This window comes from Phyllostomus discolor, chromosome Y (assembly GCF_004126475.2).
Source record: "Phyllostomus discolor isolate MPI-MPIP mPhyDis1 chromosome Y, mPhyDis1.pri.v3, whole genome shotgun sequence".
NCBI classification, from domain to species: domain Eukaryota; kingdom Metazoa; phylum Chordata; class Mammalia; order Chiroptera; family Phyllostomidae; genus Phyllostomus; species Phyllostomus discolor.
This window is the reverse complement of record NC_050199.1, coordinates 3,696,420-3,718,890: the sequence shown is the minus strand read 5'-3', so window position 1 is coordinate 3,718,890 and position 22,471 is coordinate 3,696,420. Positions and strand designations below refer to the sequence as shown.

The window sequence follows — 22,471 nt, the reverse complement described above, 5'->3', positions numbered from 1 at the left end:
TAGAAGACAATCAATTGGCTTGTTCCCACTATTAACTATACCCAGGGTTCCTGCCAGGATATACTGATAGGTAGGGAGATGTCCAATGTTGCCCCTGGGCACACTCATCATCAGACTTGCTCACCTTTTTAGCTTTTATCAGTGAGGGTGTCTGTTCTTACTTTTCCATTTGACTTTTGGGCACTCCTTTCTCCAATGGCCCTGCTCCTTGCAATGGACACACTTTTAGGTGCTTTGCAAGCCTCTTTTTTTTCTGTTTAGGGTCCTGCCTCTTGTCTCATCACCCTATTTCTAAGAACACCAGGGCTTGCTTTACCTTCCTTGCTTCCCAAGCTTTATAGGCTTTAAAGCTGTGTCTATACCAGCTGAGAGGGATTAATTTCCAGTACCCATCTAAACTCAAGTGTATCTTTCTGATATCTGAAGCACTGTTTCCAAATAAAGTCATATTTTAACTTGCAGATCAGCATCAGAATGCTTCCTATATGCTGATAGATCCTCTCCAAAAATTCACAAGTGTCCTCATCTGTCTTTTGCTGGAGGGCCTATATCCTATTCAGGCCTTTTGGAGGGACTACCCATTTCTTAAGTCTTCCAGTATGCACTTTCTGTAATGTCCTATCAGGGCCAGGTTCCTGGTGTTTGGGTTGCACTCAGGGTCTGTTGAGGGAATTGCCTCAGCTGGGTTAGAATTTCCATTGGGATTGCTTTGGTGGAACTATTGGTCCTCTTCATTAACTTTATTTATATGTAGCTATCTCTCATCTGCTATTAACAAGACATTTAGTAGAGCATGTACATCTTCCCATTTTGGATGGTGAGTGGCAAAAATGGAGGTGATAAGATCTGCTATTCTCTGAAGATGTTACCTGTATGGCATTGGTATTCTTCCAACTCAGCAACTCTAAAGTGCAGAACAGATTATGAGCCCAGTAGTACCCAGTGTGCTGGCCTCGCTAATGTACTCAGCCTATAGGATGCTGCCTTGGTCTGGGTAGGGAGGCTCCTAATCGAATAGAGGCCCTGATGGGTCTTTGAGGGGAAGACCCATCCTTCATCACAGAGGGGTGAGGCTGTTGGTTACCTGGGCTCGATTCATGTGGTGGCTTGCAGTGAGGATGTTGATAGATGTTGTTCTGTTATGATCATTGCCTCCCTTGAGGTCAGGGCATTAATGAAGTCCATTTCCTCATTCTTCTTTTCTTCTTGTGGACCATCACAAAGAGATTTCAAGTCCCTTTGCCTTCTCTGCTCCATTAAGTACACTTCTGTTTCTGGTAAAATCTCATTATGCAATGATATAAATGCCTAGACATAATGGATTTCATCCCATTTATGCAACAGTTGGCAATACTGTTCCAGTCTCATTATACTATAGTAATCTAGTGAACCACTATGGAACATGCATCCGGAACATGCATAGTCTACACATTATAATAGTAAACAAGTACATACCCCAATCTGACAACATTATACCCAGTGAGCTCCCTCTAGGAGCCAACACATAATGGCCAGTGCTGGCCCAGATGTACAGTCCTAAAGCTTTGATGAAGAGAATGGGAAAATATAAGCAAAATGTGAATGCACAATTCCATTATTCTAAAGAGTACACATAAGCTAGCCTTCCATCAACCATTCTTGCAAACAGTGCCCTGAGTTATGGCCCACTTAAAGCTTTGCCAGTTTACACTAAACCCCAGTTCACAACTTTAAAATTCAGGTGTTCCTTCCTTCTTCTCAGTCTGTTCCCTTCCCAGATCCATTTCCTTTCCACTTATGAGGTGTTTTTAAGTTGTGAAACCCCTAGCTGGTTTGCTGAGAAATTCCCAGCAACTAGGATAACTTACAGTGGTATTCCTTGGGAAGTAGGGGCAGTGGTGACTTGCCCCAAGTGGCCCGACTCTAGGCACTACTGCTGTAACTGCACAGCTAGTTAAGTTTGAAGACAGAGTCTGGTAAAAGGGGAAAAGCACTTTTTGTTTTCTTACAAATATACACAGATTTCTTGATGCCCACCCCCACCACTATTGCCAGAGGAGTGAGCACTGCTGGTGGGTTGCCACCTTGGCATTCTCACATGTTTGTCACCTGTCAGCAACCTTCTAGTACCTGCCTCCCTTGATTTGCCCGCCCAAATCTCCTCCCTGCATCCCCACCACTTCATTGGGAACTTGCCTTACGCTGTGCTCCTGGTCAGGCCCAAAGTATTCAGGGAGGGGTGCCTGGCTAACACTCCCTGGTGATGCCACAGCCATAGTCAACTGGCTCGTAGTGGCATGGGCAGTGGGTGGGTAGGAGTCACTGCAGCTTCTTGCCTGACCAAGGGGAATGGGGCTTGCTGGCCCAAGCCTCCCAAAGTCTTGCAGCCTGAGACTCCCCGCCTTGCCTGATGCCTGAGTTCCCCACCCCTCTTCTCTCTTACCTAAAGACTGCCACGCTCTGAAACAGACAGTTCCCGGCGCGCTATGTCAAAGGGCACTGGGATCTCTCAGGCTAGGTGGCCGGCTCAGGAAACTCAATTCCTACCTGTGGACGAACCAGGCAAGGAAAGGTGAAAAGAAAAGCCTGGCTTTCATGCCTGCACTGCCTTTAAACAACAACAACAAAAGACTGCCCCCAATCCCCAGTGCAGTGAAAGTAGATGGTGGAGTATGTCTCTTCCATCCAATCACCTTCCTAGTTTTTGGCGTCCGCCTTACTTGCTTCTCTTTTTTACAGTGTCTTAGCACCTATCTGCTAGGACTTGCTTGGGAGTTCCAAGCATTTGTCCTCCTCTGCTCTTCTCTTTCTGGGGCAGTTCCTTCCATTACACAGGGGACAGTTCTTAACAAAGAATCATTCACACTGTTAAAAATGCTGTTCGTTACAACTCTGTTTAAATGGAGTGACTTGTGCTAAATCCACATCACCAAACCAAGACTTAATTCCTAACCTAATTGTAGTTTCTACCTGCCAGTCTACAATTATGCTGGTCATTACTGAGTATGGTACTTCAACTAACAGACTTCTTTAGAGTCTCCTAAAGAAAGGTGATATTGCATGAAACAATCACTTTCTCCATTCTGCCTATAAAAGCCTTTCATTTTATATAGCCCCTCTGAGCTCCTTTCTGCTGGCCCAATGGAATCCTAGATGGCATGCACCAATGGTTGAATGAAGCCATTTCTGTGGTTACATTTACTTAGTTGAATTTTGTTTAGCAATATAAATAGTATTTTTAAAACAATGTCAATGTACTGAGATTTTTTTTCAGGATTTTTTTGCAAGTACTGAATAAGTTCAGGTAAATTTGTATTTAACCAATTTTTGATGCTAATACCAGCAGCAGTGACATTATGCACAGAATGTGTGAACACATTTTTTCTTTTGTGGCTAAATGGGACAACCAGTGTAGACTATTGTTAGTCTGATAGTAAAGAACATTTATGTAGTAACTCAGTATAATTATTATAATTATTTCCATTTTACTTATTTTAGGTCGGTTTGGGGGAAACTGCATCACAGATTTGAATTTATATCACCTATGAATTTTATTTCACTATAGTAAAAATGTCGTTAGGAAAATATTTTATATAAAACGAGTAATGTATGTCAGCTAATAACAAAAAGTTGACAAAGTAACTTGTTCAAATCAGCTGTGAACTTTCCAATTTTGAAACTGAAAAGCAGGGAAGTCATTTATGTGGTTAAAGTTTTGAGAATGTAATTGTAATTGTATTGTAATTGTAGCAGAAGATGAAGGCTTGGGGGAATCAAGTACATAGCGCCGCTTATCTAAAGCCACAGATTCGATAGTGAATACATTCTTTGACATTTTAGGAACCTATGGAGCCGACTCTGGACGAATGTACCTAGCTTGTTTCTATTTACGGGCTACCGCAGCAGCCTGTGGGTCACTTAATTGGAGCCTAGTTTGGTAATTGCAAGGTACTTTTGACAGACTGATTCCCCCCGGCCCCAAACAGCTTTCAGTCCCTTGGCCCTCAAGAGGGTGGTTCAAAATCCCCAGTGACCGCACTACTAGCGTCCACAGGACCTGCATCGCTGGAGCAATCTAAAACTCTAATATAGCCTGATAGGTCGAGGAGCAGGGTGGCACAGTTGGGAGCAGGGTGGAGGCGGCGGGGAGTTGCGGTTGGGAGTGGGTCTTAAGAATGCATTATTTCATTGTTGCGTCACTAAGTGACGCAGACAGCAGGGAGCATAAAACGCGCGGTCTCCCCTGGAAACAGGAGATAGCTGGGACTACTGGGGAAGTCCTGGCAGCCTAGCGTCTTCACGCCGGCAGCTCCGACCACCCCGCCAGTACTACAGATTCCGCCTCTGCTTTGTGTCCAACTTCCACAAAGTAACTGGGTTCACATCTTTACTTTCGCCTCCGCAGCTGAAAGGTATTATAGAAGTCCTCGTTGATCCCCCTGGAAAATGGTAAGCGCGTTTGGTATCTGGTTTTATGACCGTCAACTTACTCGGTTTCAGTCCGACTAGTTAGACTAATTCCCAGGCTGCCTTCTGTTAGGATCCGGGCCGCACAGCAGGTGACCCGTAGGCAAGCCTGGCGAAGGTTCACTGGCCTTCCCACCTGAGCTCCGCCTCTTTTGTTCCCCTCACCGCACTGTTTATGAAAAAAATTGCTTCCCACCAAACCAGTCCCTCATGCCAGAAACGTTGGGGAGCAGTGAATTAAAATGGAGAGGTTTTACTGAAGTTTGGGTACCCGGAAGTGAAAGGGAAAGTAATAGACTGAGGAGGAAAACTGGCAGGGTGGAAAGGAGAATGTAAGAGATAACGGTCTCCTGGACTATGTTTAAGATCTCCCAACTGGTACGATTGTAGAAACCGGTAAGTTTCCGCTACTTTTCAAAAATTACCAGACTTCACGAGGGCCGTGAGGTGGGGGCGGGGCTATTGCGGGGCGCATGAAGCTCTCGCGACTCTTGAGACCGTTTGTGAACGAGACTGAGTAGAATGTGTCGCGAGGTTATCTCGAGACTTTAGGATAGAAAGAACGCCAATTACTCGCAAGTAACGGTACAAATAATGCAGTTGGTGGTGGGCGGGGCAAAAGGGGAAGCCTGACGTCTTACGTAATGACGTAGACCCCTAAAACTCGTTATATTGCGGCCTAGGCAAACCAGTGAACTCCAAAGTGTTATACACATCCTGTCAAACTGGATCACCCGGTAGATTCTCCGAGCCCTGGGTTCTCTTCAGCCATGAGACATGTGGCTGCGGACAACGCCCTCGAGTTAGACCAGCAGGTGAGTTTAAATGTGCCTCTTTAGTATATTTGTAGACTCTTTCCTTGTTTAACGTGAATTGTGGCGTAGTGATAACTGCCGGCTTTTACTTTATCCAGGTTTCTAGTGGCTTGCTGTGGGTGGCACGGTAGAGGGATAGGGAAAGAAACTTTGTTTATGGCACTTGGTGGAGATAACAAAACGGCAGTAGTGGTCTTGATTGTAAGTCTACATTGTCGCCCAGCGTGTACTGTAGTACCGGCCGACGCACAATGGCGGTTTTTTGGGGTGCTTATGCCACCTCATAGAGACGCACTTGTGCGAGCATCAGCTTAGAGTTGATGGCATGTAGGTATGGAAAGAGGGGCTTTTTCTGTGTGTGTTCAGGGAATAACGTCTGATTGTACGGACCTCGTTTAGACTCTGAGGCATAATTGATATGTCTCTGCGGCCACGGAATATTCACTGGGAGCAAGTGGGGTTTTGTCTGAATAGTGGTGACAGTCTCCTATATTTGGGCTCTATGGTTCTGCACTGTTGGGGTCCGCTAACGGATAATCGGCCCTAGCGGAACCGGGCTGCCAATTGTGAAAAAAAACTATTGAATTAGGCTTGTTCTGTCTTACAGATGTTTTGCTACCTGGCTACTGCCATGGGGTGGTGTGGTTGATGAGGTTGCTTATAAAGTATAAAGTTTTGTTACGCTGAAGACCCAGAGGAGAAAGAATGGCTGCCGTCCTTATTTTAACGACATGTGCAGATAATAGAAGTTAGACCCATCTGGGAGATGTGGGTCTACACCTTATTTCTTTTATTTATTCTGGCAGTAACTGGCCATTTACCTGGCTGTACTCCGTTTTGCGGGGTGAGGGGGAGTGCGGGGAGGACACAGTAACTTCTATATGTATTTACATGGCACAACAGTTTGGAGTCAAACGGAAAAAAAAAATTCAAGATAACCAAGATATGTAAAGATTTTTTTTACTGATTTGGCCTGTCTCCGGTTGGGGGGCGGAGACATACACATAGTTCAAACCGCTGACTTTCCTTCTTATGAGGTGTTGGAAGTGTGGTTTAGAATATTACATCTGACAATAGGAGTTACAGGCCTGTCTTCCCAGGCCGTAGCCTCTCTTGTTGGCTGTATTGCCTCTACAAAACTTCTCTGGTGTGTCGTTGAGACACCTTAAGTGAACAACGTCTTGTCTTCATACCTGTCTTTATCTTAAAACATTTAATTGATGGAATGATTTAGGGCGACGGTTTTCAATCTCATTCATCTCGTGGCATACATAAACTAATAACTAATATTCTATACCACACACACACACAAAAATTCGACAACCTGACAAAAAGATGATTTTGGCTCATTCACACTGGACAGCTGATAACATTTTATTTCACCATAAAATGGAAAATACATCAGAACCCTTCACTAGTCATGTATTGCCTGTTTTAAAATTTTTTGTGCCACACCAGTTGCAAATTGTTGATTTAGAACATGAACATTTTACAAAATATGTTTGATAGACTGCTGAATTCTCCTGAAACAAAGATTAATGACACAAAAATTGTGTGATATGTTCAAATCTCATATGAATACTACAAACAATAGGATTTATAGCATTTTATGTGTAGTTAGAATGCATTTGATTTTTGTTAAGTTGTGATATATGGGTCATTGAATTTAGTAAGCAAATTCTATCTGGAAGAGTTTGATAATTTAAAGAATAGTATCAATTGGTGGTGCATGTAAACTTGATCATGTCTTGGATTTTTTAATCTGGTTTCTATAAACAAATAGCAAGTGTTTATAAATATTAAAAACCAAGGTGGCAGCCTTGCTTTTTGCTTTGGTCTTTTATGCTTTTTAAAAATTTATTGTAATATATATAATGAATATACTGCTTGTAAGTGACTCTTCGTAATAAATAGGTAGGATACAATTGAATAAAATTAACTTTTCCTATAGTGTTGAAATGTATCAATGTAAAGGGATAGGTAGCAATAAAAATTATAGGTCTCTTTTGAAAATTTGGAATACCAACTTGTGCTACTTCGTAGCTATATGGCCAGTGATTTGTCTGTGCTTGTCTCTTCTCCAGAATGGAAGAAGTATTGTCTTCACCATGTGACAAGCATTAAATGATACAGTGTTAAGTAAAATAATTCTTACTACATGACAGGTAATGGGAAGTGGTGTTGCTGCTTAGAAATTGATCCAAATTAAAAAATTGCACAATTTTAAGGGTAAAGAAACTCATTCATCTTAAAATTCACCTAACTCACTTTGTTTGGTGTTAGCAAAATTTTTATTATGGAAAATTATTACAGTAAAACTTGTTTTGGATGAATATATTTGAATCATCTATACTGATGTGCTTCTGGCATCCAGGTCCTACCTTTTTGCATTTGTCATACAGTGTAGACTTTTTTTAAAGCATTCTTAATACCAGAAAGACAGACAGGGCAGCTTGCTATTAAATGCTACTTGGGTAGAACTGGATTTTAGGACTTGATTGGTCTTTTGCAAGGCTATCTGTGCTTGACTTTCCTCCCCTTAGTATTTGTAGTATGTTAGCATGTGAGCTATTAATATCTCTCTCCTCCTAGTTTGCTGGTCTAGACCTGAATTCTTCTGATAATCAAAGTAAAGGGGGAAGCACGGCAAGCAGTAAGTAAACACTTTCTTTTTGTCTAGCATCTTTATTAGAATTTAATGTTGGTATCTTATTGTACTTTATAATTTTAAAACAAATTTTTTTCCTGTTTTTACATATTTGAAGTATTTTGGCATATCTGGATAATAAAACAGACTGATTCTTTTTTATTGAAACAATTACCAGTTATAAAAAAGTTAAAGTTATATGCATTTTTTAAAAACATATATATGTTTTATATATATATATATATATATATATATACATATATATGTATATATACATATACATGTATATATACATATATATGTATATATATACACACACACACACACACACACAGTATATAATTATGGCTGAGCATGAAACATGAGGATATGTCCTTTTTCTTGGGAGTTGTGTATTCAACCTAATAAAGACAACCTACATTTATGTGTTCCCATGAAGTCTGGAAACTTAATGATAACAAGTAGGCTCTACTGATTCTTGGGTGATAGAGTTAAGCCATCAGCAATATTAAATTGTTTGGAAACAAAAACCTTCGAAAAGAGTCTGGGGTACTGTTTCCTTAGTATATTTATTTAGTTATCTTGAGATTTGTTAGAGTTTAGTGTTCCTGTAGGGGAGGATGTTGGTGGTTTATTATTTGGCAGCAGATCCTAGTTTGGACTCAAGTACTCTGAAAGCCTCTTTAAATTTGGTTAATTCATATTGCATCTTTTTTGCCATTATATAACATGAAAGGATTTAATTATACTGACAGTTTGGGATACTTAATCAAAAGTTAGAGATTTAGTTAAAAATTTGGGTTTTTAGTTAACTTCCTCCTACTTTGTAGGTTAAGTCCTTTTGTTTCTTTTGACCAAATTGTTGACTTGAATCAGGAAACTCCACATTCCCTGTTTAAATAATTTTTCTTTCCAGCTTTTATGTATTTTTATGGTTTGGTTATCTTGTCAGAGTAGAAGTAGTAGCATTTTTTGGGATAATTGAAATTAGTTAATTGATTCAGTAGGCTTTTTTGTTATATTAATGGTTATATTTATTAAATGTTTTAATTAATGTTAACTATTTCCTGAAATAGCAGAGCCTCTTAAAAACAATTGCTAAATAACAATAGCTACTGCAGTGTGCTTGGATTAAGGATTTCTTTTCTTACCATGTTGCCAAACTTGCTTCTCTCCACCCATTTGGATGGGGGGCCTAGGATTAAAAAAAAATCTGTTAATTATTCATAACCAATTTCCAGATATTTTCCCCCTGCAAAATACTTTTAAAAAGCAATTTTAAAATTGTTTTCTGTCTTGGAGAGTATTATAGGTTTTTAATTTTACATTTTATCTTTAGAAGGCCGCTATATACCTCCTCATTTAAGGAACAGAGAAGCGTCAAAAGGTAGGTGCTTATGGCAACTTTGAGGTAATTCTGGAAAGTGTATGCAGTTTTTCTTTTGTGCTTCTATTTTCAAGAACCAGCATCTCGAGCCCTGGCTGGCATAGCTCAGTGGATTGAGTGTGGGCTGCAAACCAAAGGGTCGCAGGTTCGATTCCCAGCCAGGGCACATGCCTGGGTTGCAGGCCACGGCCCCCAGCAACCGCACATTGATGTCTCTCTCTCTCTCTCTCTCTATCTCTCTTTCTCTCTTTCTCCCTTCCTTCCCCCTCTAAAAAAAATAAATAAATAAAATCTTTAAAAAAAAAAAAAAAAAGAACCAGCGTTTCCTAACTTTGAACAAGTTAAACTGATGTTACATAATGGATTTTTTTAACCAACTTAGAGCTGAAAGTTTTAATAGTATAATTTCACTACTCCGTGCTTTATGTATTTGTAAACATATGATTTCACTTGAAAGAGTTTTGTTTGCAGGGTGCCCATTTATGTAAAACTACATGCAATGAACTTCTCCTCTACTGCTATCTTAAAATGTTGCCATAGTGAAAATGCAGTTATTGCAGAATTGTTTACAATTGCAAAGTTAAAGCTTTGGGTGACTGTCATAGGTTTGAGGGCTTGTATCATGTCACCTTTTTGCCTCAACTTGATATTACAGGGTTGGTCTGAAATGTTATTAAAAAATATTGATACCTTTTAGTGTTATGTTTTTAATGTTAGGATTATATTGTAGGTATAACTGTTTGAGTGTTTATATATTCACCAAGATATGGATCTCAAATTTTTTAAAAATGGAAAGTGAAGCCAATAGGAAAGAAGGTTTTAGATTAGGAATTTGGGTGGGTAGGTAGCATTGGATAGGGGTAAACATAAAATATAGGTGGTATTTGGGCACTGTGCCTCCATGTGTAGTGTATCATTTATAGCATTTAACACTATGGATTTTTGTGTTAGCTGATGATAGGTTTATTTTTTTTTCCACAGTAACTACAGTGTTTTCTTTATTATGAGGTTATCTCCAAATCTATCTGCCTGGAATTTGCATCTAAAATAGGTGTTTCAGAGGAAATGGCGTTATCTTGGGAAGTTAAGACATGAAAGAGAAGTTAAATATCTAATATTCTGCCCTAGCTAGTATGCCTCAGTGGATTGGTATAGGCCTGGTTCGCTTCCCTAACAGGATGCAGGCCTGGGTTGCAAGCCAGATCTTTAGCTGGGGGAATGTGGGAGGCGCCCAGTTGATATTTCTCTTTTTCCCCTTTGTTCCCTGCTCTCTGTAAGTGAGTAGGGCGGGGGTTTGGGTGGGGGGAGACTGATTTAAATGCAATCTAACATTCTTTTTCTAGCTAGTAAAAGGTATTGGTCAAATGACTGGCTCTATTGGAGCTATACGAGAGGGAAAGTAACCTCATTAAATTGTAAACTTCAAAAAGTGTGAATGTAGTTAACTTAATTGTTGAGTGAGTACATCATCTATCTGTAGATGTGTTCTAGAGACATGTCCTTGGGGAAACAATATCGTTGGACACCTAGAGTTTGAAAAATAGCATATATGATTATGAAGTACAATAATGGTTCTCCAGACTCTTATTTTGGCTGTTAGTAGTGAAGCAGGAGAGACATTCATGACAGTAGATTGAGAAATCTTTGTTTTTAAGTAGAATGAGTTTTTAAACTATTTAAAAAGTAGGTTGTGAATTTTCTAAAATTAGTATTCTCATGGGAAAATCTGTTTGCTGTAAATGTTTCACTGTTCTGTGCCTAAAATTGTAAACATGTCATTTTTTATAATGTAGTTGTTTTTTAATACAGGTGTATTTCTATATGAGTGCTTCTGAGGGTACTCTTCCCTTAAAAGTCTGCTAGAGCAAAGTAAATAGCATTCAAACTCCTTATATTGACTGCTTTCACTTAATTTCTTTCAGACAACGGACTAAGCCAGATTGTTCCTTGTGTGTTGAAGATACTCAATTGATTTGTCATATTTACATTGCCGTTGATCGGTTACTGCCACTTTGCTTTCTCCAAGTTTTTTTTACTGAATAAGTCCCTGTATTCACCACACCACTTACTAGGTGTAGCCCATATGAGTAGTTTGAGCATAATTCAGTGCCTATAATTGGAGCTTCATCCTTTATCAATCTTGAAACATTGTCATAATACATTGGACATATTTCTTATTGGCAGTCATTTTGTATGTTTCTTCATTTAAGTTTTTCTCTCAGTGTAACTGGCTGTACACAAGGTAACCTTGTATTTAACGGGAAATTCCAAAATGTCTATTGTATGTGCTGTATAGTATATATTGTAAGTCAATTTTTGTATTCAGGGTTTGTGAGTTTATTATATATTTAGGAATGGGACATAACAAAAAGGTAACTTAAGAGCTGCCCTGGTTACTGCCTTTGAAGTTTACTTCCTATTAGAAGTTACTGCCTATTAAACTATCATATGTTTTTTTTATTTGTTTGTTTTTTAGCAGTCATAGTTGAGATGACTTAGATGATGTTTTGTTGAATTGTATACTTAAAACCTGTATGTGAACCAGTACAGGCTTTTTGTGAACCAATGTCATTGCAGTCAAGTTTTAAAAAACTCTTGCCACTGTCATGTTTAAATTAATCTCATTATGGTAGGCTCTGGTTTTTTTCTTTAATTTTTTTTTTTTGTTAATCTCTTAGGTGTAGTATTCATTCAGCATGTTGTTTTTAGACCTCATCTTGATAAAAATAATCCCATTGACACTTTGTGCCTTCCCCATCCAAAGGATAGGATAAGGAAGCCACTTATTTGAAAAGTCAGAATTCCTCCTAAAATATTGTCAATTGCCAATTTCTGCTTTTTTTTTTTTTTTAAGGATTCCATGATAAAGAGAGTTCAGGGTGGAGTTGTAGTAAAGATAAGGATGCATATAGCAGTTTTGGGTCTCGAGATTCAAGAGGAAAGTCCAGTTACTACAGTGATCGTGGAGGTGGATCACGGGGAAGGTAAAATCAAAGTTTGCAAATGCGTATACAAGTAACAGTTTAGGAAACAGTTCTAATTTGATATGTTTTCATTCTTTGAACTTCTGTTTAGTCATGATTTTTTTTTTCCTCCTCAACAGACCCTCTCTCTATTAAGGACTTTAAGCAAAATGTTGTTTATTAATTTTTAAAAGTCTTTCCCTGGTTTTTTTTTATTTCTGTAAAACAAATAATGCACAATGAGAACATGCTCTTTGACAGAATGGATCTATTATTTTTATAAAATTATTTATGGTATTTCCAGTAGTTAAACATTGTATGTGATTGCATAAGGGTGATAAGTAGATCTGTTTTGCACAAATAAAACTAAAAATGTTAAGTCCTGTCAATAAGAAGCTTTTCCTGTATATCCACAAGAATTGACAATCATGTCACTTGTTTGTTTTGTTTTTAAACATATTTAGATTTTTATAAAGTGAAATGTAAAGTACATGCTATTTATAAGTATTTTAAAACTTGGTATATGAAACCTGTTTAATCTGAAAAAAGCAGTAAGGATGTTGTCTTTATATATATTTGGATATGATAGATATCATATATAATTATATATAACCACTGGCTAACTAGAGAGCCATATTTCATATAGCCAAAATTAAGTTATTGATATCTTTGAAAGTTAATTGGTAACTCACAATTCAACAAATATACAAGTACATGTTTAGAAAGATAGTAATATGATATTGGCTAAATGACATACTCCAATTGTTTGTGCTGTTCAGGTTTGGTGATCGTGGTAGGAGTGACTCTGATGGTGTTGGCAGTCGTGACAGGACTGGTTTCGGCAAATATGATCGCGGTGGATATAGTCGATGGTGTGACAAATCAGATGAAGATGATTGGTCAAAACCACTTCCTCCAAGTGAACGTTTAGAACAGTAAGTTTTTGAAATGAAAGCTGATTGTTATGAAACTTACAATTGTAACATGTAATAATCATCCCATTTCAGGGAACTGTTTTCTGGAGGAAACACTGGGATTAACTTTGAGAAGTATGATGATATTCCAGTAGAGGCAACTGGCAGTAATTGTCCTCCACATATTGAAAGTGTAAGTTGTTTGAAAAAAAATTTTTTACAGTTCTTCAAAGGTAATACCAAAACAATTAGGTTATGAAAAGGGAGACACTGAAATTAATTTCACCATTATGAGTAGTCCTGGAGTAGAAAAAAGTACCAAGTATAGTAAGAATCCAAAAACTATGGTACATTAGACTCAGGAGTCCATTTTTTAAAAATGATATTTTGACTAAAATCAAAGCAACTATAAACTCAGTCACATCTAAACATTTAGTTGGTTGCTTTTATACTCACCTTAGTAAAAAAACAAATTGCAACATTTAATACATTTCTAGTTGTATATGTGTCTGATAGACCTGGTTAAATTTCTCTTAACAGTTCAGCGATGTTGAGATGGGAGAGATTGTCATGGGGAACATTGCTCTTACTCGTTATACTCGTCCTACACCAGTACAAAAATATGCCATTCCTATTATCAAAGAAAAAAGAGACTTGATGGCTTGTGCCCAAACAGGTAAGCTCACTAGAGACACAATAAAAATTAATCTTTACCTGGGCTTAACTCTAAAAATAATTTGTTCTAGATAGAGGTCTGAGCCCTGTGGTTAACAGTATCTTGAGTAAGGTAAAGATTAAGTGAAGATGTCTCATTTTATGTTATATCTTCATTTACTTTGTATAAAAGAGTTTTCATAAGGGTGACTTGGGAAAGTTACACCCCCTTGTCAGCCTGGTATTACTGTAACAGGATATTGTGCATGCAGTGGGGGGAAGGGTAGCAGTATAACTGGAGTTGGAAGTATAAAATCAGGGAAGATCCTGTGATCTATGAAAATGTGGTAAGGAAAAGGTTCTTCCCATCTTCTAGTACTTAGGAAACCAGGGAATGAAAGGGCTAGGGTACATTAATCTGTGAAACTTGAGTCATTTATCATAGTTAATATTATTATCTTTAAAAAAAAGAATTATATTTCTTATATATAAGGCCTTGGGTCAAATCCAGTAATGTTTGTTGAAACAACTATACCCATATCTTATATTCTCCAAAGGGATACAGACTGTTCAGCAAAGCCCTTTACAATTAGACTCTTCAGGAAGTTTGCTGATTGCTGCTTTACATTCCAAAGTACATAATAACACACAAAAAAAACACTGAAATGAGTGGAAGTTAATTCCAGTTTATAAGCAAAGTGCTTGTGTTTTTGTAAAAATTATATATACAAGAATGAACATCACATTGTTTGATATAGATCATACTAGTCATTTGGCATTATTTGTTTAGTTGTATAAATACACTATTATCCAAAAGATTTATGCATTAGAGTAACTAAAATTATTTTATACTGAAAGAAAATTTTGAATACTACGTTAATATTTTCAATTTAGAAGCCAGTTATTTTTTTAACAGGGTCTGGAAAAACTGCGGCATTTCTCCTGCCCATCTTGAGTCAAATTTATACAGATGGTCCAGGCGAGGCTTTGAAAGCAATGAAGGTAAAGGTTTTTGAATAAAGTAAGAACTTTTTTCTTAGGAAATGTTTTGTAAATACCTGTTTGTGCCTTTATCTGTAAATTTTGACAAATACACCATATTTACATTTCTGTATATTTTTAAAATTTGTATTGCTTTGAGACAGAAAGAAACATCAATTTGTTCTACTTATTTATGCACTCATTGATTAATTGTTATATATGTGTCTTGACCAGAATTCAAACTTATAACCTCAGTGTATCTGGAACACAGTTATGCACATGAGCTACTTGACCAGAGCTGTACATTTCTTTTCATTCTGTTTCTCCAGAATGAAAATAACTTGTTTTTGCATTTTATTCTTAAATTATAAAGGGAGTATTTTTTGTTAGGACTTTTCGAAAGAATAAAAAAGTTTTAGGTCTTTAAATATAATTATAAATTGTACTTATTTTTTAGGAAACTGGAAGGTACGGACGCCGTAAACAGTACCCAATCTCCTTGGTTTTAGCTCCAACAAGAGAATTGGCAGTACAGATCTATGAGGAAGCCAGAAAAGTAAATGTGCATTTTACTTAGTATTGGCATTTTCATTAATTCTGCTCTTTTTATGACCAGCTAATAAATTCTTTGCTTATAGTTTTCATACCGGTCTAGAGTTCGTCCTTGTGTGGTTTATGGTGGTGCTGATATCGGTCACCAAATTCGAGACTTAGAACGTGGGTGTCACTTGTTAGTAGCCACTCCAGGACGTCTAGTGGATATGATGGAACGGGGAAAAATTGGATTAGACTTCTGCAAGTATGTTAATTTTTATATATGGGTTATAACATCTTAAAAATATTAATTAATTTTTAATTAATTAATTTTTTAGCATTTACTAGGGTTAATTTTAAGGTGTAAAATTACTTTTAACTTTTTGTGTATTTTTTGAAAATTACAATGGTGTCTTTATCTTTTCGGTTCTACTTGCCTGTTCAGTTCACTTGTAGATGTATATTTATTGTCATTTTGTTTCTTGTTTGTATTTCTTTTATTTTTTAAAAGATGCTTTAACATTTATGTGATAATACTAGTTTGGTAGTGATGAACTCCTTTAGGTTTTTGTTGACTAGGAAATTCCTTATGTGTCCTTTGATAGTAAATGATAAACCTTTGCTGGATAGAGTAATCTTGGTTGTAGGTCCTTGTTTTTCATCACTTTGAGTTTTTCTACCAATCCCTCTGGCCTACAAAGGTTCTGTTGAGAAATCATCTGGCATCTTACAGGATCTCCCTGGTAGATAACTAACTGCTTTCCTTTTGCTACTTTTAAGATTCTCTTTTCATCTTTAACTTTTGTATTTTAATTATAATGTGTTTTGGTGTGGACCTCTTTGGAGACTCTCCATATTTCCTAGACTTGTGTGTCTTTCCTTTACCAGATTAAAGAAGTATGTTATGTTTTGCTTTTTATTTTTTTTTTGTCTTCTCTTTCTTGTCAGTCTCCCTTTGTTTCAGTGTATTACATCTGCTACTTCTCCTGGGCTTGGTAACATAACCTAATATAGTGGTATCCTATTGGGGTCCTGGGACACAGCCTCCCCATTTACTCCATCTGTATCCTCCAGATGCTCCCTCTATGGGCTACACACACTTTGCATTTTTAGTTGAGTATTGATTGCTGTTGGTAAATTGATTATTGTTAGTAGGAGGGATTTACTCTGAGGCCAGTCAGCTGCAAGGACTGACTACAACCCTTGTGCTCTGACTACTGTTGAGGATCAGCTGAGCAGGGTCCCACTGCTAAGGACTTAACTTCAGCAGTGTTCTGGTGCCTGCTGAGTTCACCTTTTGAGTATATAATCTGTGGATGTGATTAGGTGGTGATGCCTTGACATGGTGCAACTGTGTTGCCTCCTGGGAGGTGCAGGCCAAGGTTGGCCACTGCCTTTGTTGTTCTTGGGGCTACCTGGCATGAGCTACAAAGTGAATCATCTGCAATTGTTGTGGCCTTGGAAATACCAAATGAAGCCCAACTGTGAACTACTATTGCCAGGCCTGGGGTCAGTTAGCATGCTGAGGCCCGATGCTGCTTATTTCTTGGGTTTTGTAACCCTTTGAAAGATTTTAGAAAGGTGTCAAGCATGAGTAATGTCAGGCTATTTGTATCAAAAAAAATCATTGTAAACAGCTTGGGTTGGCCTGCTATTGGATGGGGTGCTCCCTCAGGCAATCCACTAGGGTGGTGTTAACAGTGTGAGGCAGGTTGATGGATTCTCAGGAGAGCTCAGCAGAGGAACAATGACTTCTCGACAAGCCCTTCTGTGAGTAGGTTGTGCTCTCCCTCTTCTCTGCCAGTATCTCACTCTTTCACCCTGATATCTGGCGTTTCAGTTCCTTCCTGTATGTCTGTAGTGGCTTTCAAGCTGCTGTCCCAGTGGTAGAGCTCAAAGCAGTTGATTTCATGTAAGTCCTTGTGCAGGCCCTTTCACAGGAACTGCCTAGAACTCCAAAAGCTTCTGTCTTCCATGGCCTAGGTCTATGCTGGTTTTTACAACCAGGAGTTATGGGGACTTCTCTTCCTAGTACAGGAACCCTGGTTTGAGGGGTCCAATATGGGGCCGTGACTCCTTGTTCATCAGGGAAACCTCTGCAGCCAAGAGGTCCCTCCTAATTTATCACTATATGTGGCAGTAGTATCAGCATCTTTGTCCCTCCTACCAGTCTTAATGTGGCTACTTCTTGAATTCCCTCATAACAGGACTCCCATTCAGCCAAATTTCAGGCAGTTGTAAGAATGATGGTTGTTCTGTAGTTTAGTTGTAATTTTGATGTGGTTGTAGGTTTAAATACCCACCATCTGGACTAGAAGTCTGTATCTTTTTACTGAAAATTATGATTAATGTATATAGTTGATTGGAAAAATGATAGGTAATTAGATTATGTGATCTGTGCATCACATGTGTTGAAATGTTACGCTAATATCTTACAATGACTATATTAATATAACTACAGATGCGGCTATACTCAGTGCTCAGTTTTTCATCAAATTCTAAACTGCCTCTTTTGTGACAGATACTTAGTGTTGGACGAAGCTGATAGGATGCTAGACATGGGGTTTGAACCTCAGATACGTCGTATAGTTGAACAAGATACTATGCCACCAAAAGGTGTTCGCCACACAATGATGTTTAGTGCTACTTTTCCTAAGGAAATACAGGTATTGTTTGATATTATTTTTTAGACTATTTTTGTGTATAAGTAATGTGTTGTCTTCAGATAATTGGAAAAATTAAAGTAGATAACAAGGTTTCTTATCTTTCAGATGCTTGCTCGTGATTTCTTGGATGAATATATCTTTCTGGCTGTAGGCAGAGTGGGCTCTACCTCTGAGAACATCACACAGAAAGTAGTTTGGGTGGAAGAGTCTGACAAACGGTCATTTCTGCTTGATCTGTTAAATGCAACAGGTAAAGTGATAAATAGCAACAGTGTCAGATGTAAGGAAAATGGTTTTGGGTTGCTTTAACTCCTACCCTGCCTTTCCCCCAATTTCCTAAAGCATATTTAATTAATTGAAGTATGCATGATAACTTAAGATCAAAGAGAATTAAGCCAGTTGATACTTAGATATATCTAATCAATGGTGGATACCGTGTTGCTGTTAATAAACAAAACCTTTATGTATAATTTTTCAGGGAGAGATTCTCTTACTTTGGTGTTTGTGGAGACCAAAAAGGGTGCTGATTCTCTGGAGGATTTCTTATACCATGAAGGATATGCTTGTACTAGTATCCATGGAGACCGATCACAAAGAGATAGAGAAGAAGCACTTCACCAGTTTCGTTCAGGAAAAAGCCCAATTCTAGTGGCTACAGCTGTGAGCATATTTTTATTTTTGATTTAAGCATGTTTGAATATTGCCTCTTTTCTAACAAAAATTAATTTTTCAGGTGGCTGCAAGAGGACTAGACATTTCTAATGTGAAACATGTTATCAATTTTGATTTGCCAAGTGATATTGAAGAATATGTACATCGGATTGGTCGTACAGGACGTGTAGGAAACCTTGGTAAAGTGTTTACTTATTTGGTGGTTAGACACAGAACTTAGATACTAAAACCCTTATTTTCAAAGAGAAAAGTGATATCACGTGTCAGACACTAAAAGTTTTGGGTTTAGTTTCATATATTGGTGACATTTTAGATTGTATCAAGTTTTTGTGTTTTAGTAAGTGTTCTACATATAAAAGTAAGAATACAGTGCTACTCCATGAGTAACACTACTCCATGGAGTAGCGCTTATATGTCTTTTGGGGGGGGTTGGTTTTTGTTGTCTTTTTTTTTTCTTTTCTTTCTGGTACAGGTCTTGCCACCTCATTTTTTAATGAAAGAAATATAAATATTACAAAGGATTTATTGGATCTTCTCATTGAAGCTAAACAAGAAGTCCCATCTTGGTTAGAAAATATGGCTTATGAACATCCCTATAAGGGTAGCAGTCGTGGACGTTCTAAGAGGTACAGGTTGTTTGGATCCTTCATTCTTAATACACTTTGCTTTGGGTAGGAACTTATGTTGAATGTTAACTAAAATGCTGCTGCTAGTTACATACTTTGGGCAAGGAATAATAGAAGGAGTGACATAGATTTGTGTCAGCTTTACTTCTGAGGCCTTTGGAAACATTACAAGTATTGACAGCAATGGAAAATCAGAAATTAGAGTTTGGGAATATGTGTATGTTGATTGTCATTTTAATTGAATTGTATATTCCCAAATCATCATACATGTTTTCTTTATGATAGATTCAGCGGAGGATTTGGTGCCAGAGATTATCGACAAAGTAGCAGTTCCAGCTTTAATAGTAGTCGTGGAAGCAGTAGCCGCAGTAGTGGAGGTAGTCATGGCAGCAACAGAGGATTTGGTGGAGGTAATATTAATCTTCCCCTTCTATAACTTTGGAAAGGGGCTTTTTCAGTAAGTAGTGTATTAGACAAATTTTATTTTCAAAGAACACAAAATTGAATGTTGTAGGGTTCTTTTGTGTGTTTTTTTACTTATATCACAGTACACTGGCTAACTCTAATGTCTCTCTACACCTTTATTAATAGGTGGCTATGGAGGCTTCTACACTAGTGACGGATATGGAGGAAATTATAACTCCCAGGGGGTTGACTGGTGGGGCAACTGAACCAGCTCTGCAGCAACATCACCCTTTCAAATGAGCTAATATGGAAACCACATGTAACTTAGACTATATTGTGTAGCTTTAAGAACGTGCAGTACATTATTAGATGTGATTCTCCTGAAAATTCATGGAAGCTCCAAGTCACAAGAAGAAAGGAACAATATCAACGCCATTCAGAAGTTTGTTCAAAGACTTAATTGCCCTACTTTGGTTTAATACCCTTCTGCTAATTTCCCATCCCAAAGTGCATTTATAACTTTGTAACTGAGAATCATTTGTTAATGTACTGTAACTTGAACTTTAGACAATATATGATGTCCTGTTGGCTCAATAATGGTCAAGATATCAATTATTTTAACAAAATAAATTACTGAACTTGGGCTAAAATCAAGCCTCAGCATACAGATATGATAACAACTTAATAGGAGTCATCAATTTATCGATAAATATTATAGCGTTTTAAAAAATGTAGACAATAGCCTCTTTAGTAATTTTTGATATTTGCAGGCTGGGGAGAACATCTTAAGCAAAATTAGTTTCTAACATGGCAGTGTACACTGTTAAAGTTCTGACTTGCTCACTGTGCCCTGGACAAGCACTTAAAACTTATATATGCCATTCCAATTATGACAAGGTGGTGTTTATGAATACATCTATATATTTATCAAAGCACTCTTCAAAGTTAATGCAAGTGTATACAACAATTTCTCTTTTAATACATCTTAATTATAAGCTAGTCAAGTGTGTCCATACTATGACAGGGAAAATTTAAGTGTTTGATTTTTTTTAAGTGTTTTGGGGGAATTTAGACTAGATTATTTTAATGCCTGGCATAAATAAAATTGAAACAGTAGAATGGTAGACCATGGCAGTGACTTGTCCCCTTTATGGGCATGGTTGGAATTTGATCTGTAATGCATGCTAGTGTTGCTGTGTTTTGGTCAAGAGGATATGAGCAGGTAGAATTATACAGCAGGCTTAATTTAATACAGAAATTCACATTACTTTCTTTAAGCTATGTTGAATGTTAAAATGGCTTACACTTGTAGACTGTAAATGTGACTAACAACAAACTGAAATCCTTGAGATTACACAGGTTGGGAAAAGCATACTAAACTGTGCAAGGTGTTTTTCTGTATAGTGTTATTTTAGCCTTATTTTAGTTGCATAGATTTCTGTTGTATTTATCTCTTTATGTTAAATTTGGCCAAAGATGATTGCTCATCACTAAAAATGCCTCCACCACTTGGGATTTTATGCTGATTCTGGGGCTAGATATTAATGATCTTTACAAACTAATCTTTATGGTGTCTTCAGGAAGCAAAAATTTCTGAAAAGTGCAATAGATTTTCAAGAATATTGTGCCTTGCCCTAAAACTTATATTAAGTAGGTGCACTTGACAGTATTGAGGTCATTTGTTATGGCGCTATTTCAGTTAGTATATAGGTATGTAGAGTCTTATACACCTTGCCCATAATTTTTTACAAAGTACTTATTTTATTGCACATTCAGAGAATTTTTATATATACACATATATACACACACATGCACACATATACAACACACATACAAGTTTTGTGTGTGTGTCCTTAAACTTCCAATCTTTTTTTATCTCTTGGAGATTGTTAAATGCAGCTTAAAAACCAGATTCTAAAATTTTGTTTGGACCATGGAATGATAATTGTGATGAAGTTGTTTGCACATGACAGATTTTAGATACTTTTGCTGCTAGTTTGTGTAATATTTATTGAACATTTTGACAAATATTTATTTTTATAAGCCTAAAAGTAATTATTTGAAAGTTTAAAGAAACTTGACCACAAGACATAGAAAAACACTGGCACTTGAATGTCACCATGTGTGAAATCATACATTTCAGAGTAGTGTGAGCTTTTAATGTTGAGGCCTGTTAAACTTGAGTCAATCAGCATACCTGGCTTTGGCAGTGTAGCTAGTTGTTCTGGCAAAATTGGCAATTTAAGATTTGCCAAGGTTTTGATATATTTGTCTTAAAATATTAATGATATATTTTCTAAACAATGAGAGGGAAATTCCACATTCCCAAACATTTCAAGGTTGTTGTTTTTTGAGTTAAGTGTTTTGTTTGGTTTAGTTTTCACTGATTTTGTGGCTAATATATTTGCAGTCCTCAACCATGTGGTTATCTTTGTGTATTGCCATAATCTGTGACTTTGACATTTTTATCAGTGAGTAAGTAAGGATTGGTTTAAACTTACTTTGTGAAGTCCTTGAGCCTCAACATACCATAGGTTTGGTAGTTGCTTATTGTTTTGGTTGTACATGCTAGTATTGCATGTGCTGTGTTTATTCTGATTTTACTAAAATAAAAAGTTGAGTATAATATTTTTGCTGTCAATTGTGACTTAATAAGAAAGGTAGAAATGTAATTAGGTTCTCAACCTGAATAATTGAAAAATTTTTGTTATCCTTGGTTATTCTTTGACATTTCTTGGTTAACTGCTAAAGCTATTTTTGA

General features: G+C 37.3%; 1 protein-coding gene across 1 annotated transcript; it reads left to right on the top strand.

Moving 5' to 3' along the window:
• The first annotated feature begins 4,237 nt into the window (after positions 1-4,237).
• On the top strand, positions 4,238-22,330 carry LOC114489890 (ATP-dependent RNA helicase DDX3X-like). Its single transcript, XM_028503741.2, has 18 exons — positions 4,238-4,428; positions 5,130-5,261; positions 7,854-7,914; positions 9,248-9,295; positions 12,150-12,279; positions 13,038-13,193; positions 13,266-13,365; positions 13,713-13,848; positions 14,743-14,828; positions 15,265-15,363; positions 15,446-15,606; positions 17,863-18,007; positions 18,113-18,257; positions 18,486-18,667; positions 18,741-18,858; positions 19,152-19,305; positions 19,591-19,715; positions 19,897-22,330. Exons 2-18 carry the CDS (start codon positions 5,217-5,219, stop codon positions 19,974-19,976), a joined length of 1,971 nt encoding a protein of 656 aa, XP_028359542.1. The 5' UTR covers positions 4,238-4,428; positions 5,130-5,216; the 3' UTR covers positions 19,977-22,330.
• The last annotated feature ends 141 nt before the right edge of the window (positions 22,331-22,471 follow it).

Bases quoted from the DNA above. Each gene is read 5' to 3' on its own strand.
- LOC114489890 (XM_028503741.2), top strand. From the start codon at position 5,217: ATGAGACATGTGGCTGCGGACAACGCCCTCGAGTTAGACCAGCAG. The intron at 15,607-17,862 runs GTATGTTAATTT...CTTTTGTGACAG, and splicing joins ATTGGATTAGACTTCTGCAA to ATACTTAGTGTTGGACGAAG. The intron at 18,008-18,112 runs GTATTGTTTGAT...CTTATCTTTCAG, and splicing joins CTTTTCCTAAGGAAATACAG to ATGCTTGCTCGTGATTTCTT.